The sequence below is a fragment of the Phasianus colchicus genome, chromosome 5, assembly GCF_987193195.1.
Source record: "Phasianus colchicus chromosome 5, bPhaCol1.hap1.1, whole genome shotgun sequence".
NCBI lineage: Eukaryota > Metazoa > Chordata > Aves > Galliformes > Phasianidae > Phasianus > Phasianus colchicus.
This window is the reverse complement of record NC_143440.1, coordinates 23,359,828-23,387,076: the sequence shown is the minus strand read 5'-3', so window position 1 is coordinate 23,387,076 and position 27,249 is coordinate 23,359,828. Positions and strand designations below refer to the sequence as shown.

Sequence of the window (27,249 nt, the reverse complement as noted above, 5' to 3'; positions counted from 1 at the left end):
AACACAAATAATTCCCACTTGCAACTATTTCAAAGGAAGACATGGAGATCAGGTGGGTCCCAGCGGTGGAACAGGAAAGATATAATAAAAAAAATGGACTCATACCACTCTTTACACTTAACTCATTGTCAATCATCTTGATAGAAGATAGCTATCCAGACAGCTGGAGGTTGTTTTCTGAAAAAGCTATTTTTGTAGAAAGCATTGGCAAGGTCTGTTTCCTCTTGACTGGAATGTCTGGGTACATGATCATGTGTACCAACTATTTTTATTGAAGTGTTGACTGAAATTCATATAACAGAAATGTTATAGAAAGTGTTCCAAAAACAGAAGAAAACGTGTGGGTCACACACAATCTCTAAAGGTGAACTTGAAAAGAAACATCATTTTTGAACTCCAGACCTAGAAACTGAGAGTCTCTTATCTGCAATATTTCCCTGGTTTTCTTTCTGTCTCTATGTCAACAAGCAGGATCAAGCAACGTTGTCATAGGGAAAACAGTTCCCACAGTGTTCTTGATATTAAGAATACTACAAAAATTACTGCAAGCTGATTTACAATTTGGAAATAAGTACAACCACATCTGATATACTGGCAGCTTCTGCTGATGGGAATACAAAGCAATAGACCCCAGTACACTGAATGACCAGGAAGAGACTGGCTCACAGACTGTCCAGTGTGATTTCTTACCAGTGCCTTTCTGACAGGCAGTGGAAACGAGATGAAATTTTGACCAAAATGGAAATATGGAAAGATAGAATAAGAGGTCAATAGTTGCTGCCAAACTGTCACTTTGCATGAGTCACTGATTCAAATAAACATTCATAGAATAGAACCTGTTTTTTTTCAGGTACCTACAAAATATATAAAAAAAATAGATTCGTATAGTGGGTGGTTCCTCCTATAATAACCACCCAGAATTAGACCACAGATTCATTGTCCTCTCTCTGATGGGAGCAGGTGCGTAGAAAAACACAGAAGAACAGGGAAGCACATACAATATTTGATCTCCATTTTGAAGCTGAATTCTACCTGAATCTTCCCTGTAATTCTTACAAGGAAATTTGGAACTTAATCTCTAGAACAGGCATGTCCAATCTGCTGCCAATGGGCACCATATGGCCTGGCCCAGCCCATCCTGCAGCCACTCCCTAGCCTGCAACATCATGGCAGCAGCTCTGCCCTGCCAAGTGGCATGGCTTGGCTTGGCCATGCATCCATTGCTCACAACAACCAAACAGCAATGTGTGATTGGTACTGTCTGGGTTGAAACCAGGGCACGGGGAGGGAGCAGTGCACTGCTGACTCAAGTGATGGCAAATAACTGAGCATTTTGATACACAGGCTAAACATAGTCCTGTGGACAGCAAAATACAAACAGCCTTGCCTTCTGTTTTGGTAAAGGGATTTGAGAATAGGTGTAAAGACTGCCAAAAAAAATCAGCAACCTCAGGCATGGCTCCCATGGAGTTTTGCTGCAGATGTGAATGCTCAGCTCTTCAGTAAGTCAGACCACAAGGTATCAAGTTGCATATACTGGAAAAGAGAATGAGGTACATAATGACTGTGTATATTTTTAGCTGCATAAACTGTAAGATCAGCTTGTATTTGGAATCCTATTTTTCTTTATCAATTTCTTCACTGAGACGCAAAGGAACATGGAAGACAACTTCTTTCAGTACGTAACACTGATTCACTTACAAAATTCAATCAGCAAATTACCCAGAGATCACTTGAAAATAAAACAGCGTATTATTCTGTACATAAAGATTTAAAGACAAGCCTGAAACAGAATCGGATTGAACTGACAGTTTATAGCCAACATCTGTTCTTGAATTTCATGGCTTCATGACCTTAACATGGCTAAAGACCTCGTTTTAGCTAACAGTATGAAAACCCAATGCTTCTCTCTTTGAAATATTCTTTACAGGAACGGCAGAACGGCACTGTAAAAATTGAAACTGTACTGTAAAAACCAACTCTTACAAGAAAGTGTAAGAAAAATATTGTTGCCTCTAGGAGGCAGCATTTTATTGCAAATACACTAAATTATATTTTAAGTGTTTTGGCACCTCAGAATTTTCAAACCTCCTGTGATTATTAAAAATTATATAGCAGAAAAGAAATAAACATTTACACTTGCAATGGAGATGTATGTGCTCTGCTTCTCCAACCAGACAGATCCAATTCTTAGATGAAATAGAGAATGTCGGGCTCAAAAGTGTTCCTTGCATTCCTGTTCTCCTAGGTTTTCAATAGCGAGCTAGAAGAATTTGACAGAGAAGCTGAATATTTGGCTCGTTTGTCTGTTCTCAGCAGGATACCCTCCCCTGTGTAGGAAAACATTTGCTCATTTGCTTAAACCTCAGCTGCTAGCAGGGCACAAACATAAGCTTGCATGTGCCAATTTCTTGAACTGTGCCCTTCAACTGCACTGGCAGTGATTTGGTTTTCTTTTATTCACACAGCTTTAATCCAAGCTGGAGATAGCATTTTCTTTCAGGACCACCATTACTAAGATGCTAAGATCTCGTGCTAAAGCAGTACACCTGGTGAAGTGCAGACCTTGTTTTAGTGCTGGGCTTTGTGCTGTGACATGACTTCCTGATGTACAGCTGCCTTTCTCTCTGCATATGGCCCCTTGGTGCAAAAAAAAAGCATTATTTTTTTTTTAAATCTGCCTCACATGTTAATAATCTTATAACATCCCAAGTGGCCCTATTTGAGTGTGGAACAACAGAGAAGGCCACACTGGTTTGTGGCTTGTGCCCTTTGGACACATCAGAAGCTAAGAAGCTTTCATGACAGTGAGTTGGCTACATCCTTGACTTCAGGGGTCTCTATGCTTGATATAAAACATTTTTATTTTCTAATTTATTCTCTGATCAGCTCAGCAATGTGAATTGCTCCCACAGTACAGAATGATAACCTAGTTAAGATAAAGAGTTCCTCACAATTATTTCAGTTATTTTTTCAGGGAGCTGGTACAACAGCCAGCTTGAGTCTATTTTAATGCAGGAATAAGATGGCTGTAAACAGGAAGGTTCTTGTTCAGGATATATAAAGCAGATGGACAGATTTTAAAGTTGTAATCCATAAGGACTCACTGTGGTCCTCTGATCTGACCCTCTATACTACTCATGTACCACTCATCTTCTTCAGTTTAATCATAGAACAACCTGTGTTGGAAGGGACTTCAAAGATCATCTAGTTTCAACCCCCTGCTGTGGGCAGGGCTGCAAACCACTAAATTGGGCACTAGATCAGGTTGCCCCAGGCCCCATCCAAGCTGGCCATTAACTTCTGATTGCATGAAAATAGATCCTTTAAAAGCAAGCTGCACACCATCAGCCCTGATTTCAAAACTGCCCAGCATGGAGAGCCCTCTACAATCCCTTGGAAACATTTCTCACAGAATTTATGCCCACTTTTAAAAATCTGCAGCATGCTTCTAGCCTGAGTTTGTCTGCCACTAGCTTCTGGCCATTAGATCTCATTAACACTTTGCTTGACAGAGGAAGACCACTATTATAAAAGATTTATGGATTCTGACTGAGCAAATCCTTAGCCTTTTCAATGACCTTGAGTCACAATCTAATTCACTGCCTTCCAGGCCTCTATCATCCACATACCTCTTTCGTGATCTCCTTCCATACTGCCCAGTGAGTTTGTGCTGTCCTACAGAGTGGGGTGCAGTGCTGCTCCACAGCAGTCCCACCACTGTCAAACTTGGGTATTTCACGCCCTTCCAAATTCTGCTCAGAGTCCCTCCTTTTTATCTCCTATGGATCATGCTACTTGGTGATGTTTGCTCCTACAGTTTTGTTTTTGAACTTTCTCGTTTCATTAGCTTAGAGTACAGAGAGCATGTGCCAGGCTATCTGGTATCATTTAGTTCTATAATTAAGACAGTATTGCAGGGTTTGAAACTCTGCTTCCCAAATATGAAACTTACGATGCCACAGGGGATACAAGTGCTGTACCACAGCCAGATTTACAGTGGATACTGATGATGGAAGCCACTTAGAACCCTGTACCCATTTCCACCAGCTGAAGCACCACAGCTTGAAGCTCACTTTTCCTGAGGCTAAGTACTGTGCATCTCCTGTTCAGAAAATAATTCTTTGTTCTTGTCTTAATACTTTCATTTACTTGATTTGTATGTATAGGTTTGCTTCAGTGACAGTGATGGATAGGCAATGCCCACATTCTTCTCACAAATGTCTTTTTTTTTTGCTTATAATAATTTTGAGACAACTGCTTTTTCCTAATGGGACTGCAAAAGATTCTTTCAGTTGTCTATAATATTTCACCATCTGGTGAAGTATTTACACTCGAAGGAAGACAAAATCCCTTCCTTAAAGCTCTTATAACCTGATGCCACAGCATACAGAAGCTTGAGGAGGGGATATAGACATCTTAAGCATAAGTCTTTTACCTTCTCTTTTGTTTTTGCTGTGCTTCATTTTCTGAAGAAAGGCATCATAGTTGTATATGGTCCTCTGCCACCAAATGGGAATTACAGTGCCTAAGGTTGGATGGCACAAACAACTTGCTATTATCTAGTAAGCTATTTTAGACCATCATCCTATTCAAACTGCCCATTTCTGTAGCACGGGATCGCAGATTCTCATAACAAGTCAATACAAGAGAAAACATGAGCTTACACCTTCAGGCTAATCTGACTGGCTTGAGCATTTCTCTTTCCCATTTTTTCTGTTAACTCACACTTTTGCCTGGTGAAATGCCTCAGTAAGAATCAGTCAGAGTATTTCTGCCAAATACCAGCCCTGACAGAGTGGGTTGACTCAGGTAAAAATGTCTGCAACAATCATCTTTCATTCAGATGCAGGCTTCCCCTTGTGATAGGGAAGGATCCTGGGAGTTTATTTTGTGTCTTCTATTGATAGAATAAAAGCTGCAAACTGTTGACCTCCTTGTTTTAATTGTTGGCAATTGCATTAAGAAGCTTTTTTGTGGTAAGGCATGAACTACCTCCAGGCAGTACAAAAGCCCTTCTAATTCTCCATGTGATTTGTACTAATAATTCTTCATTCACAGAAGGCCTCTTTCACACAGCTGATGGACAGAAAACCCCAAAATATCAGTGGAAAATCTCAAAGAAGAAATGGAGAAACTATATGCACCACAGATTGGCCAGTATCTTACATTCTATCATCACAGAATATTCATATCTAAGGTATCAGAAGCTGAAAAATCATGCTAAGGAGGCATTTAACAACTGAAGTGGATGAGGTACACTCAGCTTCGTTTTCTCTCTGATGTGAGCATTATTTTCAGCTGGAGGAAATCAGTTGTGTTTTCTTCTAATGTAATTTCAGCACAGAAACTCAGACTCTTGAGCAGATCTGCAGCACTGATGTTGGCCTTAGGCATTTTACCTCTCACTTGGTTCTGGAAATTATACGAGGTTGTAAAAATCAACAACAAAACTATCAATCCCACAGCACGATCCCAGAGCTGACAGGACTCCAACAACTGCTAGCAAAGAGAAGAGTGGAAATTCTGTAGTGCTCAGGGTAGAAGGTGGGACCCACCACTCCTACTGCATTCCTTCCGTGCCCAAAGGAGGTAAAATGGAATGATGTCTCTATTAATAAAAGCCACGTTTTTCTTTGTCTATAAAGATAGACAACTGGCCATTGTTCAAGGCTTGAACTTCTTTTTCCTTGTCTTACATCTCTTTGGCGGTATTAATAAATCTAGCCAAAGCAAATCTTAATAGTTGAAATGTGTCATATGCTGGAGTTCATCTTATAATCATGTATATGCTTTTGTCATTCTTATGTGTATTCCTGTACCAGAAAATACATAATTAGAAAGACTGTAAAATGTGTTTTCAGGCCTGAACCTGCCCGTAATGTTTAGCTTGCAAATACAGGCTTTCATCTTTCCACATTAGTAAGTCTATTACCAAAGGTAGATATGACAGACCAAAAAAAAACAACAAATCCATGTGATTCTGCACAACTGAAATGTGACTGTCCAGTAAGGAAGGTTGTTATGCTGGCCTCCCTTTAGCTTATGACTGCCTTAAAGAAAAAGGAGAGACTGTATTATTTGGTATTGAAACAAGTAGCAAGTGCAAACCTGACTTTGAAATATGTTGATGGCCCACTTTTTTTTTTAGAACAGGATGTGCTGAAAATAAGCAACCTTTATAGATAGACGCAGTGACTGGGTGTGCCAAAGCTAACTGAATTATGTATCTGTACCAGTTATATGCATCAGTACACCCAGAAAATTCTGCAGTCTTTAGCCTGCTGCTTGTAGAAGCTCACATACTGCTAATATCCTCTGTTTAGCAGGAGTTGTTCTGCTTTCCTAGCAATAGCAGCAAAAGGTTGCTGCATTGCTGTTATTATTAAAATACAGTATCTTCTGTACATTTTACATTTCACAGTGTATGACATTTCTGGCAATGAAAACCTAATCTTCATGTATGAGCCACTAGAAAACATCTTGGAGATATGTATTATTAAGCTACTTTTTGCAGACAGATTTTTATCTGCCCTTCTTTCCACAGCCTGTTGTAAGCAGTTTTTATGCAATTCTCAGAACAGCTTGTAGCAAACACATGAAAATTGCATCTCATGGATGGGCTGAATGCCTTCTCCGCTCCAGATCTCTGTCAGCGTGTTCTACTCTTAACAATGTCTTCTTCCTTTCTTTATGATTTCCAAATGTCAGGGACCTCTGGTTTAGCTGTCTCAGATTCCATTAGCACCCTTAAAAAGCACCTCTTCAGTGGAGGAAATCAAAGGCATTATAAACACTGCATCCTGTCCTTTTTGTTCTCTTTCAGATTCTCCCCTCTCCTATCTCCTTTCAGCAGTGATGAAAGAATGAAAGACCCTGACAACATGGCAAATTCACAGAACCATAGTAGCATAGAATCATTAAGGTTGGAAAGACCAGTAAGATTATCCAGTCCAACGATCAGCCCATGCCTGTTACTGCTTTAGACCATGTCCCTCAGTGCCACATCTACATGTTTCTTGAACACCTCCAAGGATGACAACTCCACCACCTCCCTGGGCAGCCTGTTCCAACACATCACCTCTCCTTCTGAGAAGAAAATTTTCCTAATATCCAAAAATTACCTTCCACTTCAAGGTAAGGCCTCCTGGCACTCTGATTACAATGTTACCACTTCAACTATGGGATGAATGAAGTACCTGCGTGTATTTGCTAAGTAAGAAAATGTTGCAAAATTCTGCCTGAGTCATATAAAGATCAGATCAGTAAAGCACGAGGATGTGTTCAAGGCACTAAAAGCTCCTGAGCCACAGGAAGAAAGTGTTTATTAAACTGTTTGAATGCGGTGTTCTTCTCACTACTGAGATATGTCAGTGACCCAGCCTGGTTTGGTCACCTTTATGTTCTTGTATATGCAGAAGACAACACCCTAGATTTTCCTTCTGTGTGTAGAGCTGGAAAAGTCTGTTTCCATGGGCTCAGAAGTATATCAAGGAATTGTGTCTGGATAAGAGATCACAATCCTCTTCTTGAAAGGAACTAAGGGAGTTGAAAAGAAGGGGTCGAGGCTTGCATCTGGACAACCTTGTTGAGTGAGCAGGCAGCAAGATGATAGAATGTGCAGTGTTAAGGAGAAGTCTTTACCAATTAAAATGTGAGTTGGATGTGTGAGGGAAGCTTTGTGGGAGGGAGGTGAACATGTCATCTGCAATTGAACAAAGGTGAGTGGTCATGATAAATGAGTAAAAGAACTAAAAAAAGTTAAAAAAAACATGTAAAAACTTGAGCTACAGAAATATATATATATTTTTCTGAACAGTTGTATATATAGAGTTTACTCTTCTTCCCAATCCACGGACAGAAGCTTTATTCCAAAATAGAAGGACAAAAGAAATAGATCTGGCTACTTTTTCCAGATCCATATAAGGAACATTTGGCACCTTGCTTACTAGTTTCACTCTGGCCCAGTTACATACTGACCCAGAATTACAACCATCTTCAGGCCACTGGGTACTCCTTGTGAAGTGCCCCAGGAAACAGTTACTTGTGCCACAAGAAACACATTGAGAAATGAAATTGATTTTCCTCTCCTCCAACTTGAGCATTCTGAGAAAGAAGGCAAAAATAAATGAGTCAAAGGAAGTCTGAGAGAACTGTGTGGCCCTTCAGGTCTATTCAAGTGGATTCTTTCACTGTGCTCATTGGCTCACTGCCTGACACTGGTGTAGTAAGCAGTGTGAATAATACTCAGCATATGCTGTTTGCTCTCTCATTCTCTCCAGAGGAAAAAGCATATGCATCAGTGTGCCTTGTTTGATAAGATTTTCTGCTGTCTTTTTGAACAGGAATGCTGATCTGCACTAATGCTGGAGAAAGCAGCTCTGAAAGGTGCAGACCTGCACTCTGAGGGGAAGAAAGGGAGGTGTGGGTGTTTAACCCTTGCAAACATCCATTCCCCACCCTTTGAAGAAAGGTGAAGTTTTGCCTGACGCAGGCTTTGTTCTGACTGTAGTGTTCTTATGCATATCATAACCAGGGGACTCAGGCCAGCACTTCTGACAACCACTATCTTTATGTTAAAATAGAAAAGCCTCAACCTCTTGAGCAAATGAGCAGGCTAGCCCTCAGAAAGACAGCTGGAGAGCTGATCAAATATTTGGATGCTCTTTCTGTGAGCTAGCTAACAAGGCCCAGCCCCTTCTGCTGACGTCTTTCCTCTCTATCACACATCAGACTTTTCCCAGCGGAGCTGGAGAACAGGCTTCAATGAAAACTGCCTGTTTGCAGCTATATGGATATTACAGCCACCACAAGCACTACTTTCTCTACCTGACCTGGAGCAGAAACATCATTATCAGGATAGAAAGGGAACCTTGTTGCCTAGCAAAGGTGGGATGATTTATCTCTGTCTCTAGATTGGTCCCTTTTCTTTGCTGCACAAAAGAATTGTTTTCAGACTTCCAAGGAGAATGAAGCCAGGCTAGAAAACGGAGTGAATGTAAAACAGCTGCTCTCCCAGGGAGGAAAAGGAGTCACAGGTTTTCATTGCTTTTTGTTCCTGTGCAGCTCAGGACAATGGTTTTGTCTGCCCCAATTATTGCCCTTGGGGCTACCTTAGGGACTGCAACTAGCATCCTTGCCCTCTGTGGTCTCACCTGCCTCTGCAAATGCAAGCAACCTGGGAAAGGACTCTCAGAAAAGGACCAAGATGAGGACACGGAAAATACTAAGCCCAGTGTGCTTCAACCAGCCCAGCAAGTAAGACACCATCTCTCACTCTATGATTTTTCTTTAAATGCTGAGGGGGGGAATGCAACTTTTCTATTAAGCTGTTCAGCATGTGGTTTATGCTGCCTATTTATCTGCTTACTGTGTTCAGGATGTAACATCATGTTAATGGGAGGAAAACTGAGGAGAACAGAGATGAGAGCTGGGCGACCCACAGAATTACCAGAGCAGCAGACAGCTGCCACACTGCCAAAGAAAAGGCTGCTAATGGTAAAAATAGGGGAGGAGGTCTGAAAAGGCTGCTCAGCTGTCTGTGAAATCATTTCCTGAGGACAGGAGACTGGACTTTACCAGGTGGCACACAGCATTATAAAGACAAGACTCCTGCTGGGATCTCCTGTAACAGCTATTTATCTAGCTCTGTTCACAGTGTCTTATGGTTCCTGCAGGATAGTTCCCTCTCAACAGCTGGTTTCCTGTGAAAATCATCCCTCTTCCTCCCTCTGCCCCTCTAATGGGGCAGGGGGGAGCAGGGAGGATTAATATTTGTGAAGTTAAAACCAGGCACTGAAGCGATAATGAAAATGCTAGTGAGAGTCTGTGTTGTGATGACTGAACAATCGCAGCATGCTGTGGATTCCTCTGTTACTGGTAACATCAGGCATCCTTGCATGAGTCTTCTTTCTTTTTAGAAACCAGAATATCCCTTAATTCATTCCTGACACCAGTGCAAGAGAGCGCAATGGGAATTATAGGACCCTTCTAGTACACTTATTAATGGGAAGCTCTTCTCCAAAGGGAAGTGTTTGACTGATTTCTTTTGTTGATTACAGTCGTCAGCATGAGCTATAGCAACCCATCAGTCTCTGGAAGTATTACCTGTTGGCTGTTGCTCTTGAGGCTTATATGTGCCTAAGCCCACGTCACTTCCACCTGGCTGTCCAGCCAAATGTTATGGCACAGAGTCCAAAGGCTGGTGATCCACTGTATAAGAGTCTTCATTTGCCTTTTAATGATCTGAACTGCCTATTATTTTTGTACTAAAGAGAGTAGCAGGAGTCCTGGCTGAACTTCTCTTAATATGTATAATTATATATTCAGTCTCTCTCTGGGCACTGCTCTTCAGCTCTCAGTAAAGAGCTTCACCCATTCTCCTGTTACAGATTATTCTGAGGAAGGATGACCATATCTATGAGTTGTATTGTAACATATGATGCAGAATAGCATCACAATGGCTTCTAGTTGCTGGAGGATGGGAGGAGGCTCCACTGACTATGAGTGAATGAACACCTGCACCAAGCTTAGGACTTCTCCAGAGATTCCTGCTAATTCTGACCATTCTTCCACAAGTGTGGTCAACACCTTCTAGTATTGGCTTGCATTTTCCTAAGATGAATTTCAGCTGCTATCTGCTTTCTTTGATAGTCTGTCAAGTCTCCACCAATCTCCTTTCTTGTCTAACCCATACAACTTCTGTATAAGAGGATGTGCAATAACATTGAGATTTTTGAAATTTGCTGTTAAAGTGAATGAGAAGTGTGGATCTTTGACGGTCATCACTTTGCATAGCATTTTTTTCCTAATCTCTTCGTACAAAAGATCTGTTGTTGTTGCCTTTTTTTTTTTAAATCTCAAAAACCTCTCAAATCATTACTTGAACTTCATTTTTGGATTGGGTATTTTATTTTACACAGCCTTTCGTGAAATATTTTGGGAAAGCATTAATAAACTCTGGAGCTTGTCCTTCAAGGTGTCATCCTTCTTGCATGAGTGAAATACCAGTAAGTCACCAGGAAGTCCAACCATGGCCCCAGATACAATTAAGACCCTGGTACCCAGCATTTCATGGGTTATAGTCCTCACAACATTTCTACATCAGGTCTTGCCACAACATCATTCAATGTTTGATTAATACATCAAATTATTCAACCTATCCTCAGTGTATCACTCTTATCCAAATGACATGATGTTTTTAGCATTATAGACCTTTTCTTCTTTTCTTTGAGAAATCTGGACAAACTATTGCAGCCAAATGAACATTCTGTGACAGAAAGAGCAAAATGTTCATAGTTTGCATATTCTCTATCTTTAACAATTCTTTCCAATTTAAACAGTTTGGTTGCCAGGCACATGCATTCTCCCGTGCTTTCACTGAAGCGGAATTAGCCTTCTTTCCTTGAAGGAATAAATCTCAAATTGAGTTCTGAGCTTGTGCCTTAGTTACATCCTCTGCATCTATGTGAATTGCCCTGTTGGGACTCTTTTCCAACTGCATTAAAGCACTGTATATCCTAGTCAGTGTTTGGCATACTTAATTACTGAAGCTTGTCAGGGCCACTGATTCTGATAAACAGAAATGACAATAGAAAGATGAAGCAAGTCTGTATTTTATTTACTTGGCATGTCTCCCATGACACTGATGCTTGTATTTGTTATAGACAGAGGCTCCCCATGGACATGCCCTGCATACTTGAGAAGGAAGAGTTCAAACACAAAGATACATCCACAGAACAATTAATAACTGCTGTAGATGTGCAAAATGTCAGCAAAGGGTGCAGGTTAAAATGCCTAAACACATCCAGCAGTGGCAACAATCTGGTGTGTTGTCTGAATGTCAATATTGCCAGACAAAGAAGGGTCAGCTGAAGCCTCCCAGCTTATTTTGGTTTCTTTGCTTTCACACATTTTATGCAGAACTATCTGAATTCTTCTGTATTTAAGGTACTGCTGCTGCAAAGAGAACTTCCATAGGGCACAGCTCTGCAAGAAGCTTACAGACAGCACTTGGGAACAGAGCTGGCAGCAAAAATAATAAACAGAGGCAGATGCAGTTGGAAGAGGGGGTGGGCACAGGTCCCACTGTGCTCACATATGTCTCTTATCTCTAATTCTACTGAGCAGACAGACTAGAATATTTAGACCCAGTGGAGCTCTTAGTTGCAGTGTGCTGATGGATTTCCTGACTTCCTTTTAGCAAGAGAAGGAGAAGATTGTACTAACAATACCTGAAGTTAGTCCAGTATTTTTCATCCCAAAGGATTCCAGAGTGCTTCATACATGAGATGCACATAGCACCCAGGCTTGCTGCTGTGGTGTGATGGCTAGAACAGCAGCCTCATACAGCGGGGTCAAGAGAGAAAGAACAGGCAGTAGCTGTTGCACATGCGGTATGAGTGTTTAAAGTCCTTGCAGAACAAAGATATCCTGTTTCTTCAAGCTATTGTCTAGTAGTTTCTAACATATTTTGGTTGATCGGTCTTAGATCTGAAGAATGGAAAACTTTGATAAGTTACTTCAAACTTCCTATGTATTTTAGGACTGATGAGACTCACATCTCTGACAGAGGGATCTCACTACATTACTATCATAAACCAGCACTATATGATTTACATAATACCTAAACTCAGCTGAATGCTGGGTGGGTATCTGCACACAGTGATGTGGTTCTTTTTCAACTCACTCCTGTTTCAGTGTCCTTAAAATTAGATAAGAGAAAATGCTGTTATATAGTGACTTCCTAAACATCAGTGCACCAGTTGCCTTGATAAGATGGAGTGAATGACCTAATTAGCTCTTTATCACTGCCAAATCCACGTAACTGCAGTGCTATGATACCCAAACACAGAATATTGACTAGAGATATCTAGAGACCAAGACTACTCTTTCTTCAGCTCTACTTATTGAGGAATAGCTAATCTCCCTCAGGACACACAAACTGGGACCACACAGTCCCAACACAGACAAATGCTTCAGGGCATCATCTACATTCTTTATTAATAGGAAACAATGACACTAATGAAAAACTTTAATTACAGTTATGAATACTTTTTGGCTCACCTTCATTCTACACTGAACATAGAATAGGTTGGCAGGCAGTGGGGTTGGAGAGAATCCCAATGCACAATAATCAAACAAAATAGCAGTCTTACTTCCGCTTTTTCTTTTACATACTTTGGAAATATCAACAAAATCTAATGAGAGGCTGAGCCTCATTTCCTAGTCAGCTTTTGTTCTTTCCTGTTGATGAATCCAAATATAAATGAATAAGAAATTACTTCAGTTGTGAGCATATGGGATTCTTTCTTGAGATATGAAGAAAAGATGACTGTTACATTCCACTAAAATATTTTTCGTTGTTGGGAGAGAATATAATTCTGTGTCAACCTCTGCCCAGCCTGCCAGGGCATTACACCATTTTTCAAATTCTTCTGTTGATACCACGTTCAGCAACCAGCAGAGAAATTCGTAAGAACAAACTCAAACAAAACGTCAGTCCCCATATAATAAAGGAGTAATGTGTTTCTAAGGATTAGACAGAACTCTGGTCCTCAGAGACAACAGATAATCCCAGAGACTGATAGACCACTGACTCTACTATTCTTGGCATGCTGTTGCAGGGCTGGTCTGCTCAACCATTTCTCCTTCGTCTTTTTACATGACTGCTATACACGCTATGTGTGTCCCATGCCTTTGCCTTCCTAATGCTTTCTACAAGTCTACTTGAAATGTTGTATAAATCAGAGGTAATGGTAAACTCTTAATCAAAAAGACATACACCTAATAGACAGATTTGGCAAGAAAATCTTTTGACATATAGGAAAGCAGTGGTTTCTCTAACTCAAGAAACAATGGCAGCAAGAATGACCAGGGACACCATCTTATCTCCCTTTGTATCAGCTCATTTGACATAGAGAGATTCAAAAGAAAAAATAATAAATACTGTCTTAAATTTTCAGTTCAATGTTAAGAAAACTGCAGAGCCAGTCCAGCCTCGAGCTCTCCTGAAGTTTCCTAACATTTATGGCCCCAAACCTGTTGTAACTTCACCTGAAGTTGTTAACTACACACAATACTCCTTGAAGACAACAGAAGAACCAGCCACTGTAAAACGCGCTGTTTTGGAGGAGAACAGGATGAAGATACAAGTAAATGAAGAGTTGTTCATTCTCCCTCAAAACGGTAGGAACATTTGGTCTTCAGACTATCAGACTAAAGATTTCTTTCCAGGGTGTAGAACTTCAATACTTTTGAACATTATGTGATGGTAGTTAAAGTAATAAACATGGAAATGAAGACACTGAGTGCTTTTCACTCTCCTATCATGACTATTGTGAACTCTTTTTTAAAATGCACGTGTTTAATATTAAGTAATCAAGGAGTACATCAGGAAATTTAGATTACAAATCCACAAATCCATAATTGCAATTGGTTGTATTTTTTTTTTTTTAATCTAAACACTTTGTTGATGAAGAATCTAGCTCTTGAGAAGCAGGTTTTATGTTGAAAAGCATGTATTCAGTGTGAAGTTCTACCAAGAGCTGTTGCCACAATATGGGTGGAATACCTGGTCAAAACTAGGCAGTACTGCTCCTCCAGAAAGACTGCTAGCTGTCCAGCAACAGCCTATATCAGGGACATCAGTGGAATGAGTTCAAGTTTCTACTTTATTTTCCCTGCTTCTTTATTCCACCAGTTCCATGAGATGGTCTTGGTTTGTTGTAATGTGAAAAAAAAGTAAAGTGAAACTAAAGGCTGACACCTCAAGACTTTTTTTTTTTTTTTTTTTTTTTTTTTTTGCTAAACAGCATTCTTGTTTTTCAGTCAGTCTAAAAGGTAGCTAGCTAAAGCCTAGAACATAAGGCTCTTGGAGCCTAAGAGAAAAATGTAATATTAATTATATATATCTGGCAGCATAGCTGGGTTACTTCCATAATGATTTTTACCTCCATAGCTGTCATTTTAACACCATAATTGACTCTTATGGTTACTATGTTGCCATATTAATGAAGCCTTCCTGATGATTTGCCAGAGACACAGCACCATCTATCATGACTTTTTTTTTTGAGCTCTTTCTATTTATGTTGCCTCTGACTGTATTTTTGTCCTTAAGGGACGACAGGTGTCACGTAAATTACTTAAAGCCCCTCCACCTAAAACCTGCAAGCACAGAAAACTAAGGAGTACCACGGTGTAATGCTATACTGCGATGAAAAGTACAACAACAATAGAAGGATAGCAAAATCTTAGACTGCAGCAAAAGGGAACAAACCCAAACATAACACCTGCAGATACAGAAATGAAAGAAGAAAGCCTGCTTACCTTTAGAAGACCTCAGGTAGGCAGGGATCTCCAGGAAGACACCCATTCTTCCACTGCCAACACTTAAATGAGGTCTGGGAAGGGGTGGATCCTGGCTCCAGCCCTTCCAGTCACTCAGGCACACTGCATGCACCTGAGCTCCCCTGGGTTGGCCCTGCCTTCCCACCAGGTGCTCAATCACTGGTTCAGGCCCTGACTTAGCATTTCTGCTACACATAGAAAGCAGTTGCATTAGAGGAAAAAACTGTCTGAGACATATCCCTGGATGTCAGGAAGACAGTCATAGGGTGTAGAGCCTAAAAGATGTTGGCAGCATGTAGGCTAAAGCTCTACATAAGTGTGTTGGTGTAAGAGCCCCTCTGCACTGCTAGTGGCACAAGTCTGCTTTCTGCTACGCCTGATTTCATATTGCTGAAATAAAGCAAGACTTGTTGCATTCTCCTTTTGGTGACACACTGAACTGATTGGAACTGTGGCTGAGATTTTTTGGAGGAAATGTGCATATCCCTCTATTATTTTCTATATGAGTAAGAACTGACCTTGCAGATAAGAGATTTTGATGATAGAAAGATGTGGCTTCTCTTTTAGTCTTGCTTCTTACTTTATTTCAGTATGGAATGTGTACTCAGCTGCAAAATCATACGTGAAGAAACTGCCTCACACCTTCCCAAGCTCACTATTCTCAATATGGTCAAGTGCTATGGGAATAGATGTCACATTGGCTTTCTGCATGACAAAGACTGTAGTGTTAAAATAAATTTTAAAAAGGTTATAGAGGCCTGAATTAATGCAGAGTTGCATGGAAACTCTGAAGCAGACTCAAATTCTCATTTAAAAAAAATCACAAGGGTTTTTTACACAAACGTGTAAAAAATGTATATAAAACAATATAGTAACAAGCAAATAGTTTAGGCACCTTGGCTTTGGCACAAGGTGAAAGAGCAAATGTGTGAACCACCTTAGAACACGTGGTGGTGGAGGGAGCAGGAAGCTTGTCCAAGAAGGAATTGAATGTGTGTGAGAAGGCAGCAAGAAGGAGATACGATGAGGGGAAAAGGAACAGAAGTGATATTCCTGTGTACAAATTGCAAGAATAGTAAGCCGTTTAGAAGAGTTAAGACAAGGTGGATTTGTCTATCCTGGAAGGAAAAGACTTCCTAGCTAATGGGGTTACTTCAGTTCCAGGTGTGGTAAAGGATGTGTGTGTCACGGAGCACTTGAAGCCCGAGCGGGCAGCCAGCTGTAACCAGGTCCCTGAACTGCGCTATTCCCTCACGTATGATCAACAAAAAGCTGAGCTGTGTGTGGCCCTTCTGGAAGGTAAGAGGCGGAAATCTGCTACTGATGGTTCTCTACTTGGATTTCTTCAGGACTATCCTTTTTTGAAAGGTATTTACAGTCAATCTTTCCTTTCTAGCTATGTATGGCAAAATGAGTAGTGACCAAGATGCTGGCTGCCATTGCTATGTATTGGGCACACTGGTGAGCAAATCTGGCATGACTGAAGCCCAGACAGAGCTGAAGAAGAAGGTGCTTCACACCCTCTGGGAGGAGGCCCTGAGGTTTCCATTAACTGAGGAGGAGATGCAAGAGGGGACACTGACTCTCACCTTGAGAAACTGCGACAAGTTCTCCAGACACAGCATTGTGGGGGAACTCAAACTGACCCTTGCTAACATGGAGGACTTCGGGATGGCCCAGTGGGAAAGGCTGAAGACCCCAGAGAAGGTATGGGCTCAGTCTTTGTCGCTAGTCAGAGGCTCTAGTTATTGTCTGGACAAGAGAAGCCCTCTTCCAATACAGCTGCACATCCATGGGTGGGTGGCTCCGTGCATCTGCACCCCAGTTTGGAAAGGCAATGTGTGATCACAAAGGTGATGTAGTAGAACTCTGTATTGACCTAACCATTTCAGAAAACAATCAAAAGCCCATCAGCCCAGCCCCTTCATCTACAGCTCCTGGAATTTAAGCTGTGTCAAAACTCCCTTTCCTCCTCCCTCAATTACATGATAATCTGACACTGATATCTGCAATTGAAAGCCTATGTCTGGAAGTTACGTGCGTTTCTGTGTGTAAACAATGCAGGGACTGTGGTAGCAAAAGTTCAGCTGCTAGGTTGTGTCTCCTCTGCAGAGCTGGGTGTGGGTAGGGCACTTGATAGCAACCTACTCTACACCAAAGAAAAACCTCTGGCTGAGAGAAGGGCAGAAGATCTGGCAATCTTTGCTGCTGAAAAAAAAATGGAGGTCCAAAAGAAATTATTCTCATGTAAGTCATAATTACATAAATCCCTAAACCATGATAAATAGAGCCCTCCATCCTCCCCAGTCTACTGTAATATCCACTCTATAAACAATACTCAATTAGCAACCAGTTCACAGCAATGGTTGGTTTACACTCATGTACACCTGGCAGAGTGCTGGCATACTGAGTACTCTTGGTTCACACAGAAACAGGACAGCACTTATTTCTACTCCAGGCTGACAGTGCAAGGTTAACTGAACTGTACTGCCCCAGTTTGAGCTGAGGATGTGCAGTGAAAGCTGAATTTGCGTCATCTGGGACCTGAGAGAGCCAACCCTTGCACAGATATCTTATATACAGATCCTGAATCATTCATTCAGAACCAGAGCGGGAGGCAGTGAGGAAGAGCTGATCAAAAAAGAGCAGATATTTTTGACAGCATCCATCCAGGAACAAAGTTAGTGGGCTTTGTTTAAAGTCTGACATTTCCTTGAAAAGCTGTGAGCCGCAGAAGTTTCATTCCTATCCTCTTGGTAATTCTCCCACACAAGGGAAAGAGCTCAGAGGGGAGCTTGCAGCTAACCAGGTAATGTAATTAGTATTCAGGAATTCACAGAGTGCTGTGAGCAATGCAAATCACAGATATTGCAGACTGATGTCCTTATCTTGTCTTCCTTCCCTCCCACTGCTTTGCTAATGACAGTGATGATAGTGGTTGCTTGCATAGCACCTTTCCTTTTGTGATTTCATGATGCTCTGCACAGTAACTCGCCACTGACCCCCTGATGCCTCTTATCCTCAGTGCACAGAAAGAGGGAGAAGGAAAAGAACCTTTGGCTCAGACTCTTCATGCAAATCTCCAGCAGAAACCAACCATTACAGTTTTGGTTTCATGTGGATACAGGGTGGTCAATAACTCCATATTAGAGGCCAAAAAGCCATGAGTACAACATGTGTCGTGTGTGCACAGTGAGTACATGTGCACGTGGGTGTATGTGCATTTACAGCCCACTGCAGCACCCAGCCTCTCAGCCTTTACAACATTTGCCTATGCATGAAGCTAGAGCAACCAGCTTCTAGCCAAGAGCTACAGAGTGAGACTTTGTGAGAAACAGGGTGGATATGTAAACAAAAGCAGTTCACAGCTTGCCAAAACTATGGTTTTGTATTAAAGTGATATTTGTATTTGTCAGGGACACACAGCCATTTAAATCTGCCTCTTTTTGTGTTTCTTTCTTAAGATGTACTTGCATTTAGGGCAGGATTTATTTAAATGAAACATACACAAGCCCTTTGTTGCTACCTGAGTGCATGAAGGAAGATTTACTCGGACTGATCTGGGATTGAATTTCAGGCTTCCTTGCTAATGGCCTCCCACCTGAGTTGTGCACGACAAATAAGTCATTCAAACCAGACAGTGATGACAGCCGTGCTTTCTGGAGAGTCAGTCACCTCACGGGAAGCATACAGAGGGCTTGTCCTTGCCTGTTGGAAGTAACCCGGTGAAAACTTAATTTGAAATATTTATGGCTCACTTAGAACTGCAAGTGGAGAGCACAGAAATGGCCTAGAGGAAGGCCGTCTGTCCTAAAGCTTGTAGATCACACTAAGGAGTCCAAAGGGAGTCCATTGAATTGACATTGGCTTCTGTGTCTCTTCTGGGTCATTAACCTCACACTAAAACAGATTTCTGTCACAATCTTGCACTTATGGAGAGTAACTACATCCCTCTCTCTCTCGCCATAGGCTTGCAGCTCTGCAAGCACGGCGGGCAATTCCTTTCCTTCCTCACATGGCAGAGGTGCTGCTTTCCAAGGCAAGCTCAGCTGACGAGAGGTCATTTTCCTCTTTTTCTGCCTTCAAGGATATTTGTACAGAGCAAGTGAGAGAGCGGAACAAAGGTCAGGAGGATATGAGGACAATTGCTAATGGGAAGAAAGGAATCAAAGAACCCCAAACCAAAATACATATGGCCCGGTGAAGTGAATGCTTGATTTTTCAGAGCATTTGCCCCGAGGTTAATCACACTGGGGCAACAGGGATAGCTGTACACAGACTGCAGGGAAGCCAGGACAGATGAAGAGTAGAGCACTGTGCTGAGCTGATGAGGGTTTTAGGTTGGCTGTTGTTTTTTCTACCACCAGATAAGGTTGACAAAGAAGGTTCAATACTAGCTCCAGGGTAGCTGGGTGGCACAAGCCAAGGCATCACCTACTCTTTCCCAGCCAGCCTGACAGTTAAGCAGTGGAGACCTGGGACCACGTCTGGTCAGAGACCCCTCACAGAAGTGATGAGTGAATTAAAAAGAGCAGTAATGGAAGTAGGGGATATAAATCAAGGACAGCTAGATAGTCTCTCACAAAATGACGGAATACTTACACAGAGTTCAGCCCCAAATTCTCTTCTGATTAAATATTCCAAATAGCTGTTAGGATGCAGTTCATGGAATCATAGAAAGGCTTCAGTTGGAAAGGACCTCAAAGCCCACTCAGTTCCAACCCCTTGCCATGGGCAATGCTGTCACCCACCAGCTTAGGCTGCCCAGGGCCCCATCCATCTCCAGGAAAGGGGCATCCACAGCTTCACTGGACAGTCTGTACCAGTGCCTCACCACACTTTGAATAAAGAATTTCATCCTAACGTCTAACCTAAATTTCCCTCAATTGCTTTCCAGTAGCAAAAGAAAGGAGTAATCATTGTGTTCTGGTCCCTGTGAGTGAACAAGGTCACTTGACTATGCTGCCTGGTTTGATCTGATCCAGTTTAACTGGAAAAGTCTCCTGTACTGAGACGGGGAGACAGTTTGATCAGCCTATGACCTTAAATTCATCTCCTTGTGTTATTTAGTTTTCCTAATGTTAGACCTAGATTGCATACAAAATTAACTCTTTATACATCTCAATTTCCAGGAGCCATCTACAGGCCATGGGGAAGTTCTGCTCTCTATCAGCTATCTGCCAGCTGCAAACCGCCTGCTCGTGGTGATTATTAAGGCTAAAAATCTCCATTCCAAACAGCTGAAAGATCTACTTGGAAATGGTGAGTGGAATAGCAAGAAAAACTGAGATTATTCTTTCTGCTATGAAGTAAATATAGAAAGAAAGTGGTAAATATGGTATTTGCTAGAAAAAAAAACCCAAACAGTTGACTTAGAAAGCTGAAGACGTTTGAACAATTTTTAAAAAGGGAAAGCTAAAAACCCCCAAATCAATGTTTCTCATATTCTCTTACTCAGCTTGTTGTCAATAGTTAAAGTTCTCTGGCATTCATTTTATTAAATGTTCATTAATACAGCCTCTCTGATTTCTTTGTAGACGTTTCCGTCAAGGTAACCCTGAGGCATCAGTCCTTGAAGCTGAAGAAGAAGCAGACCAAACGTGCAAAGCACAAGATCAACCCTGTCTGGAATGAGATGATCATGTTTGAGGTGCCTCACGAGCTGCTACGTGCCTCTAGTGTGGAGCTGGAAATTCTGAGCCAGGATGGTGCTGGGCAAAGCCAAGTGCTCGGCAAGTGCAGCCTGGGTTTGCACGTCACAGGCACAGAGAGGAACCACTGGGAAGAAATGCTGAGGAACCCCAGAAGGCAGATTGCCATGTGGCATCAGCTCCACAAGTAGGCACGCTATGACTACTGCCAACCAGATTTCCACCAAGCCTCTGAGCATGGGGAAATAAGCTGCATTTCACCTTCCACTTTCCCATCCCACCAAGTGGCCCAGTACAGCATTCTTCTCAGGCCACCTGCTCTGATTGCCAAAGGAAACTGTTTGGAAAATGTACTTAGAGGACAATCACTCACCCAATCAAGTGGTTCTCTCAAATAAAGGGTTTGGCTGTCAGGGTGATTTGAATTACTTTTGTCAGCCTGCCCACTGTCATTTCCTAGAGTTCCCAGTTTCTGCAGAGAAGCTGAAGGGATCAGAGAGATCACAGAAATCTGAGCTGCTCCTTGGCATCCGGCACGTTCACCCAAGTTCCCTGGTGGGGACTGGCTCCATAACACGCAGCAGTCATTTTGCCAGTCACTGTTTTTCATAATGCTTTATAAGATTGTGAGAAATGAAGATCAAAAAATAAATGCTGTCTTCTAACCCAAAGCAGTAGTATGGAAGAGAAAGAGAAGCAAGGTGGAAACATAGATGAACACGCATTAGATGGATATCTAGAAGTAGAGAAGGAATAGAGGAAGAAGAGAGACAGTTATAATACCACCCAGTGTAGTCTTTGAAGCAAACACTGCCAAACAAGAAGTCAAATATTTTTCTTCACTTTTGTTTATTAGAGTGTTTGATACCTTACCTTTAGGGTTCATGAAAACTGTTGAAAGCATGGAAGTTTCAGAATCCTTTAAGAAATGACCTATCTCTTCTATCTTTCTACATCACCCATGAAAACCCTAAACATGGACAACAGGTTATTACTGACATTACCTCCAAAAACTTGGACCAAATCCTTCTGCTTATTGACATTCTTTTCTGTTTAGGAATTTCTGATCTGAAAAAGTTTCAAATACAGTAATTGTATTCCAGGCAGCATCTATACAAAAGAAGTGAGATCATTTCATACATTAACATTTGATTGATGGTTTTGGTTTGAAGTTAACTTTCACACCCAATACTCATACCTGCATTACTTGAAGAAAACCCTTCCAAACAGCCATGTATTTCATCACTTCCAGACAGAAGGAATTCACTGACCAGACATACTCTCTAGAGCTTTTTTTTTGTGTGCACTTTCAAGATCTGACGTGGCTTAAATGTTGCTGTTTACTGTTCTTTTAGTGTCTGGATGGACTGAAAAGCTGGCATTGCCAGCAATGATGTTATGATCTCATAAGCACACTGCTTGTTATACTGCTTTATTTCAAGTAGTAGACACAGCTTTGAGGGACTTGCACGGGGACAAGACATCCAGAAGTCTGAAAACAGAATCCTATGTTTTGTAGCACTGAAAAACTCTGAGAACTTCATTTTTTTGCAGGGTCAGTTTGATCCTCTGTTTAATTCAAAATATTAAACATATGACACTGGGCTTTATCTAGAATACATCCCATTTTGCTGATTTAGCCAAACAAGTCTAGTTAGTTGTCAGGTGAAGGCTACCACCCTGTAAAGGGTGGTAGGAAACAACCTACCACCCTGAAAGGGGAAACAACCAGAACCAGTCTCTGAAAATTGGCTGAAGTGACATGGCACAGAAGTTTGTGAACAGAGGAGAGAAGTTCAGCTAGAAGCCACTAACTAGTAATGACTGTGGCTGGTATTTGGGCCATCTCTGTTTGAGATCTTCATTATTGGCCTGGATGACGGGACAGAGTATACCTTAAGCAAGTTTGCAGAGGATACAAAACTGAGTATCCTCTTGGTAGTGGTTGATACACAAAGTGCTTGCACTGCTTTCCAGACGAATGTGAACAGGCTGGAGACATGGACTGACAAGAATACTCAATAAAATGAAATGTAGAGTCTTGCAACTGAAGAGGAACAACCACAGGGCTGGGGCCAACCATCTGGAAAGCAGCTTTGTAAAGAACTTGGGGCCCTGATAGAAACCGAGTCAAACATAAACCAGCAGTGGGCTTTCGCATCAAAGAAGTACAACAGTGCCTTGGGCTGCATTATGAAAACCACTGCCAGCAGGTCAGTGGGGGTGATGCTACTCAGCACTAGTGAGGGCAGATCTAGAGTGATGTGTCCTGCTCTTGGCTTCCAAGGCAAGAAAGATTTCGATTTAATGGAGCAAGTGCAGCAAAGGGCCATGAAGATGATTACAGGAGATAAGCATCTTTTGTATGAGAAGAAGCTGAGACCTGACATCGTCTATCTGGGAGAAGAGAAGGCTTGAGGGGAATCTTAACAATGTGTGTAAGTACCTGATCTGGAAAAGGAGAAAAGAAGATGAAAACAGACTCTTCTCAGTAGTGTACAGTGACAGCATAAGTGGCAATGGGCACAAATCACAATACATGTAATTGTAAGTGAACGTGAGAGAGAAAAATACTGAAAGAAAGAAAGAAAGAAAGAAAAAAAGAAAGAAAGAAAGAAAGAAAGAGAGAGAGAGAGAGAGAAAGAGAGAGAAATCTCTCTGTCTTTTTTTTTTTTTTTTTTTTTTTTCACATGAAGATTATTAAACAGTGGATTGAGTTTCCAAGAGAGGTTGGTCCTTGGAGACACTCAAAACCTGATTGGACATGGTGTTGGACAATCTGCTGTAGTTTATGCTATTTTGAACAGAGCTGGGACTGGACAAGATGATCTCCAGAGGTCCCTTCCACTCTCAGAGATGCTGTGACTCTGAACAGATCAACAAGGTCAATGAGCAGTGAAGAATGCTATCTTTACATTGCTACTCTCATTGTAGGTGGTGTAGCAGCGAGTAGCATGGTCACTTTGAAGAAAGAGATAAAAACAGCTTTGACCAAACAAACAAACAAAAAAACAACAAAAAAAGCCACCGAATCTTATACCTAACAGTTTAATCTCTGATACTGCTCCACTGGCTAGGGGAGATTTAATTAGAAAAAAAAATTGACTTCTTGTTTTGTTCTATGGATTTTTGTTTTATTAAGAAAGAGCCGTAGGATGCTTGATTAAACTAAATGTAGCAGAAAAATGGTTGATAGTGAATTCTTAATAGTTTCTGTGTTCTGTTGTCTGTAGATATGCCTATAGGTTTGGAATAATCATTTCCATTTAAGTGCAAAATTCATTGTCACGTTGGCCTGTTCTTCCTATAGTTCCTGGCATCAATGCAATTCTTCCTTCCTTTTAGTATAATGATAAGAAGAACAACTTCATGGTATGATGCTATTTGGCTGGCAATGAAGAGCCTGAAGGGCCAAATATTTGTCTTGCTGCCAAGAGACTTCTCTAGTTCTGCCTCCTGCTTATTTTAATGAACCTTTTATAACATCTTGGTGACTGATTGTAAACAGCATTATCTGCCTCTGCCCCTGGTGATTTTGGCACACCCTGTAATTAGATAGCAATCCTACAGAACCTAAGAAATAGCCCCTTGAAATCTGATTTTCCTATGAAAAAAATGATGTCCTCTTTTATAGCAGAGAAAGATATATGTAGGCACTTAACCACAGAAGAGTCTTAAGGCAAAAAATGGTGTCATCAGAGTTAAACATTGGTGTTCTTCCTTCCTTTGCTGTATGCAATTGAAACGGGAAACAAATGTATGCATCTCTCCTGACTGGATCTTTTTTATTGTCTGGCATTTTAGCCTGGGAAGAATGCTTTTTGCATTCAGCCCAGTCTTAAGAGGCTGCCAGGTGTTGATTTAACGAGGCAGGAGCCGTTCTGGGGACGGAAAGGCAATGCAGTTAAGGGTGCTGGCTCTCATGAGCAGAAGGAATGTTGCGTACGTGTGGTACTGGAGGGGCAGGGACGCCCAACCCTGGCCCTTTTGAACTTTGTTAATAGGAGCTGTTTGTCATCAAATTCCTGTGCCTGTGCAGTGCCCTGCCTTTGTGCCATGAAACTGCCTGTATCAGGCAGTGCTTGCATGCCCTGAGCCCCAGCCCCCCATGGATTGTAGGAACTAAATTGGTCTGAGCAAATGAACTATAGAGCTATTGTGGGAAATGGTAGCATTACATGTATAAACAAAAAGTATCTGAAAATTCCCACTGTCATCACTTATGGTTGGACTAAATGATCTTAGTGGTCTTACCCAACCTTAATGATTCTATGATTCTATATCAGGTGACAATAAGTTATGACAATTAATGTTCTTAAGCAATGTGTTTGACCAAGAAGCCAGGTCAGTAGATTTCCCAAGGGCAAATCAGTGGTTGCACTGATCCTTCTACCTACTATTAACCCATTAACATGAAGAAACATTAAGGCTGGAAGCAAACAAGCTGTGGAGATAAAACAGCAGCAACAAAAAACAACAACAAAAAAACCCTAGGGAATTTGTGCTACTGTAGGAAAGATTAAAAAACCACAGATAATTGATAGTCCCTGAAACAGAGAATCACTAAGGTTGGAAAAGACCACTAAGGTCATCTAGTCCAGCAGTCAACCCATTGTTATTACTATCCTTGGACCTTTCTCCAGTTACAAGGGGCAGTGGTTGCAGCTGGTGTCCTGTAAATGGACAAAGTATTTCCCTCAGTTCTTGTCCCAAGTATCCTTGAATGATGATGGGAACTTCGCAAAGAGGAAATACATCATAAGTTAATGGAAAATTCACTTCAACAAGTCTGGGATAAGGCTGGGAATACTTTCAGGCTCAACTCCCAGGCATTATTGGGCTTTCAAAATTCTGAACAAAAGCACTTTGAACTCCGCAAGGATTTGTCATAATTTTTTATCAGAATGGAAAAGTTTGTAATTTGAGCTTTACAAATGCAGCCTAAGGTTTGTCTACATTTTCCAGATGTCTGTGAATCTGAGATTCTGCACACAATCCCTGCCAAAATGGCGTGCAGGAATCTGCCAGTCACGTTATTTACTTGATTCCTGTGATGGCCACCTGAAAAGGCAAATTGTGCAGTAATTTCCCACCTCTGCAGCATGAAGACATGACGGGTGCAAGTTGCATACTATGCATTATAGTCCAACTGTTCATCCCTGGCAAGCACATGATGCACAAACAGCAGTGTGGTGGGAAATAGTCTAAAAATGATATCAGTATCAGGGCTTGAGTTAAGCACAATGACATTTAGTTAAATCTGGGAGTCAAGGTGTCTTGGACCATGTATCTTTGATTCTTTAGGAGGTCATTTTGAAGTTTGATGGGATTGAAGGGCAGAACTTTGGCAGCATCTTTTATGTATTTTGAAGTGTATCTAAGTCTCAAGATAAATTTGGTTCATTTGCTGAATGATAAGCATGATGAGCAAAAACTAATACTTGACACTTTATATTGTTTCTTCTGTCGGTAATATCAAACTGCACAATAGTAGCAAAGTGAAATAGCATTTCATGGCCTTCCAGCATGAGAAGGCTTTTCTGCTTACTCAGTCTTTCGGTGTCCAAATGTGTGTATTGCACAGAGCAGATATTGTTTGTCGAGACGATATTGTACGCACAGTCCAAAGCACTAACACAGAGCATGAGATTCAGCCTTTGTGTCTACTGTTAGAGCACAAAATGTAAATCACCACAAGTAAATAATTCCAAACTGTGTCCACATTGTGTCTGTTTGTTTACTGCAGGGTAAGGTCCCTGTGCTGCAGCTCACAAGCTGAGGGGCAAAACACTGCGATGAGGCAACAGCAAGTCCTGTGTGAGGTCCCATCTCGGGCTGGGTGTTCATTGCGAAGGGAGCAGCCAGGAGGGGAGGCCTGTTCTGGCCAGACACTGGAAAGCTGTTGGCTTTCAGCAGGATGGTAGCTAAGCAAAGCTATAAAGGCTTTCCTGCAGCTGCAAAGAGTTTAGGGAATGGGATCTGGATCTGGCAATCAGCTTCCTCCCAGACACTGACATCATCTCTGAAAACAAGCTAAGAAGTGACTTTGGATTCAGTGTTGTTGCTGATCTTTGTACTTTCAAGGGAACTCTGATGATACTTTGCAAACCATGTACCTATAAGAAAATTCCTGCTTAGCTGACCTAATACCATCACTGGTTCCTAACAAGGCAGAGAGATCAAAAGCTGTACATAAAAGATTTTGGGGGCAAGAGTGGGAGATATTTATCTCAATGACAGTTTGGGGGCA

The 27,249-nt window shown here is 41.5% G+C and overlaps 1 protein-coding gene across 2 annotated transcripts; it reads left to right on the top strand.

Moving 5' to 3' along the window:
* The first annotated feature begins 8,791 nt into the window (after positions 1-8,791).
* On the top strand, positions 8,792-23,634 carry SYT13 (synaptotagmin 13). 2 transcript variants are annotated; one of them, XM_090140846.1, is made up of 6 exons: positions 8,792-9,258; positions 13,965-14,187; positions 16,513-16,647; positions 16,745-17,055; positions 20,481-20,610; positions 20,886-23,634. In XM_090140846.1, the coding sequence occupies exons 1-6, from the start codon at positions 9,076-9,078 to the stop codon at positions 21,188-21,190; spliced, it is 1,287 nt and encodes a 428-aa protein (XP_089996972.1). In that variant the 5' UTR covers positions 8,792-9,075; the 3' UTR covers positions 21,191-23,634. The 2 variants fall into 2 exon arrangements, with proteins under 2 accessions (XP_089996972.1, XP_031449091.1); XM_031593231.2 differs by having other exon boundaries at positions 16,507-16,647.
* The last annotated feature ends 3,615 nt before the right edge of the window (positions 23,635-27,249 follow it).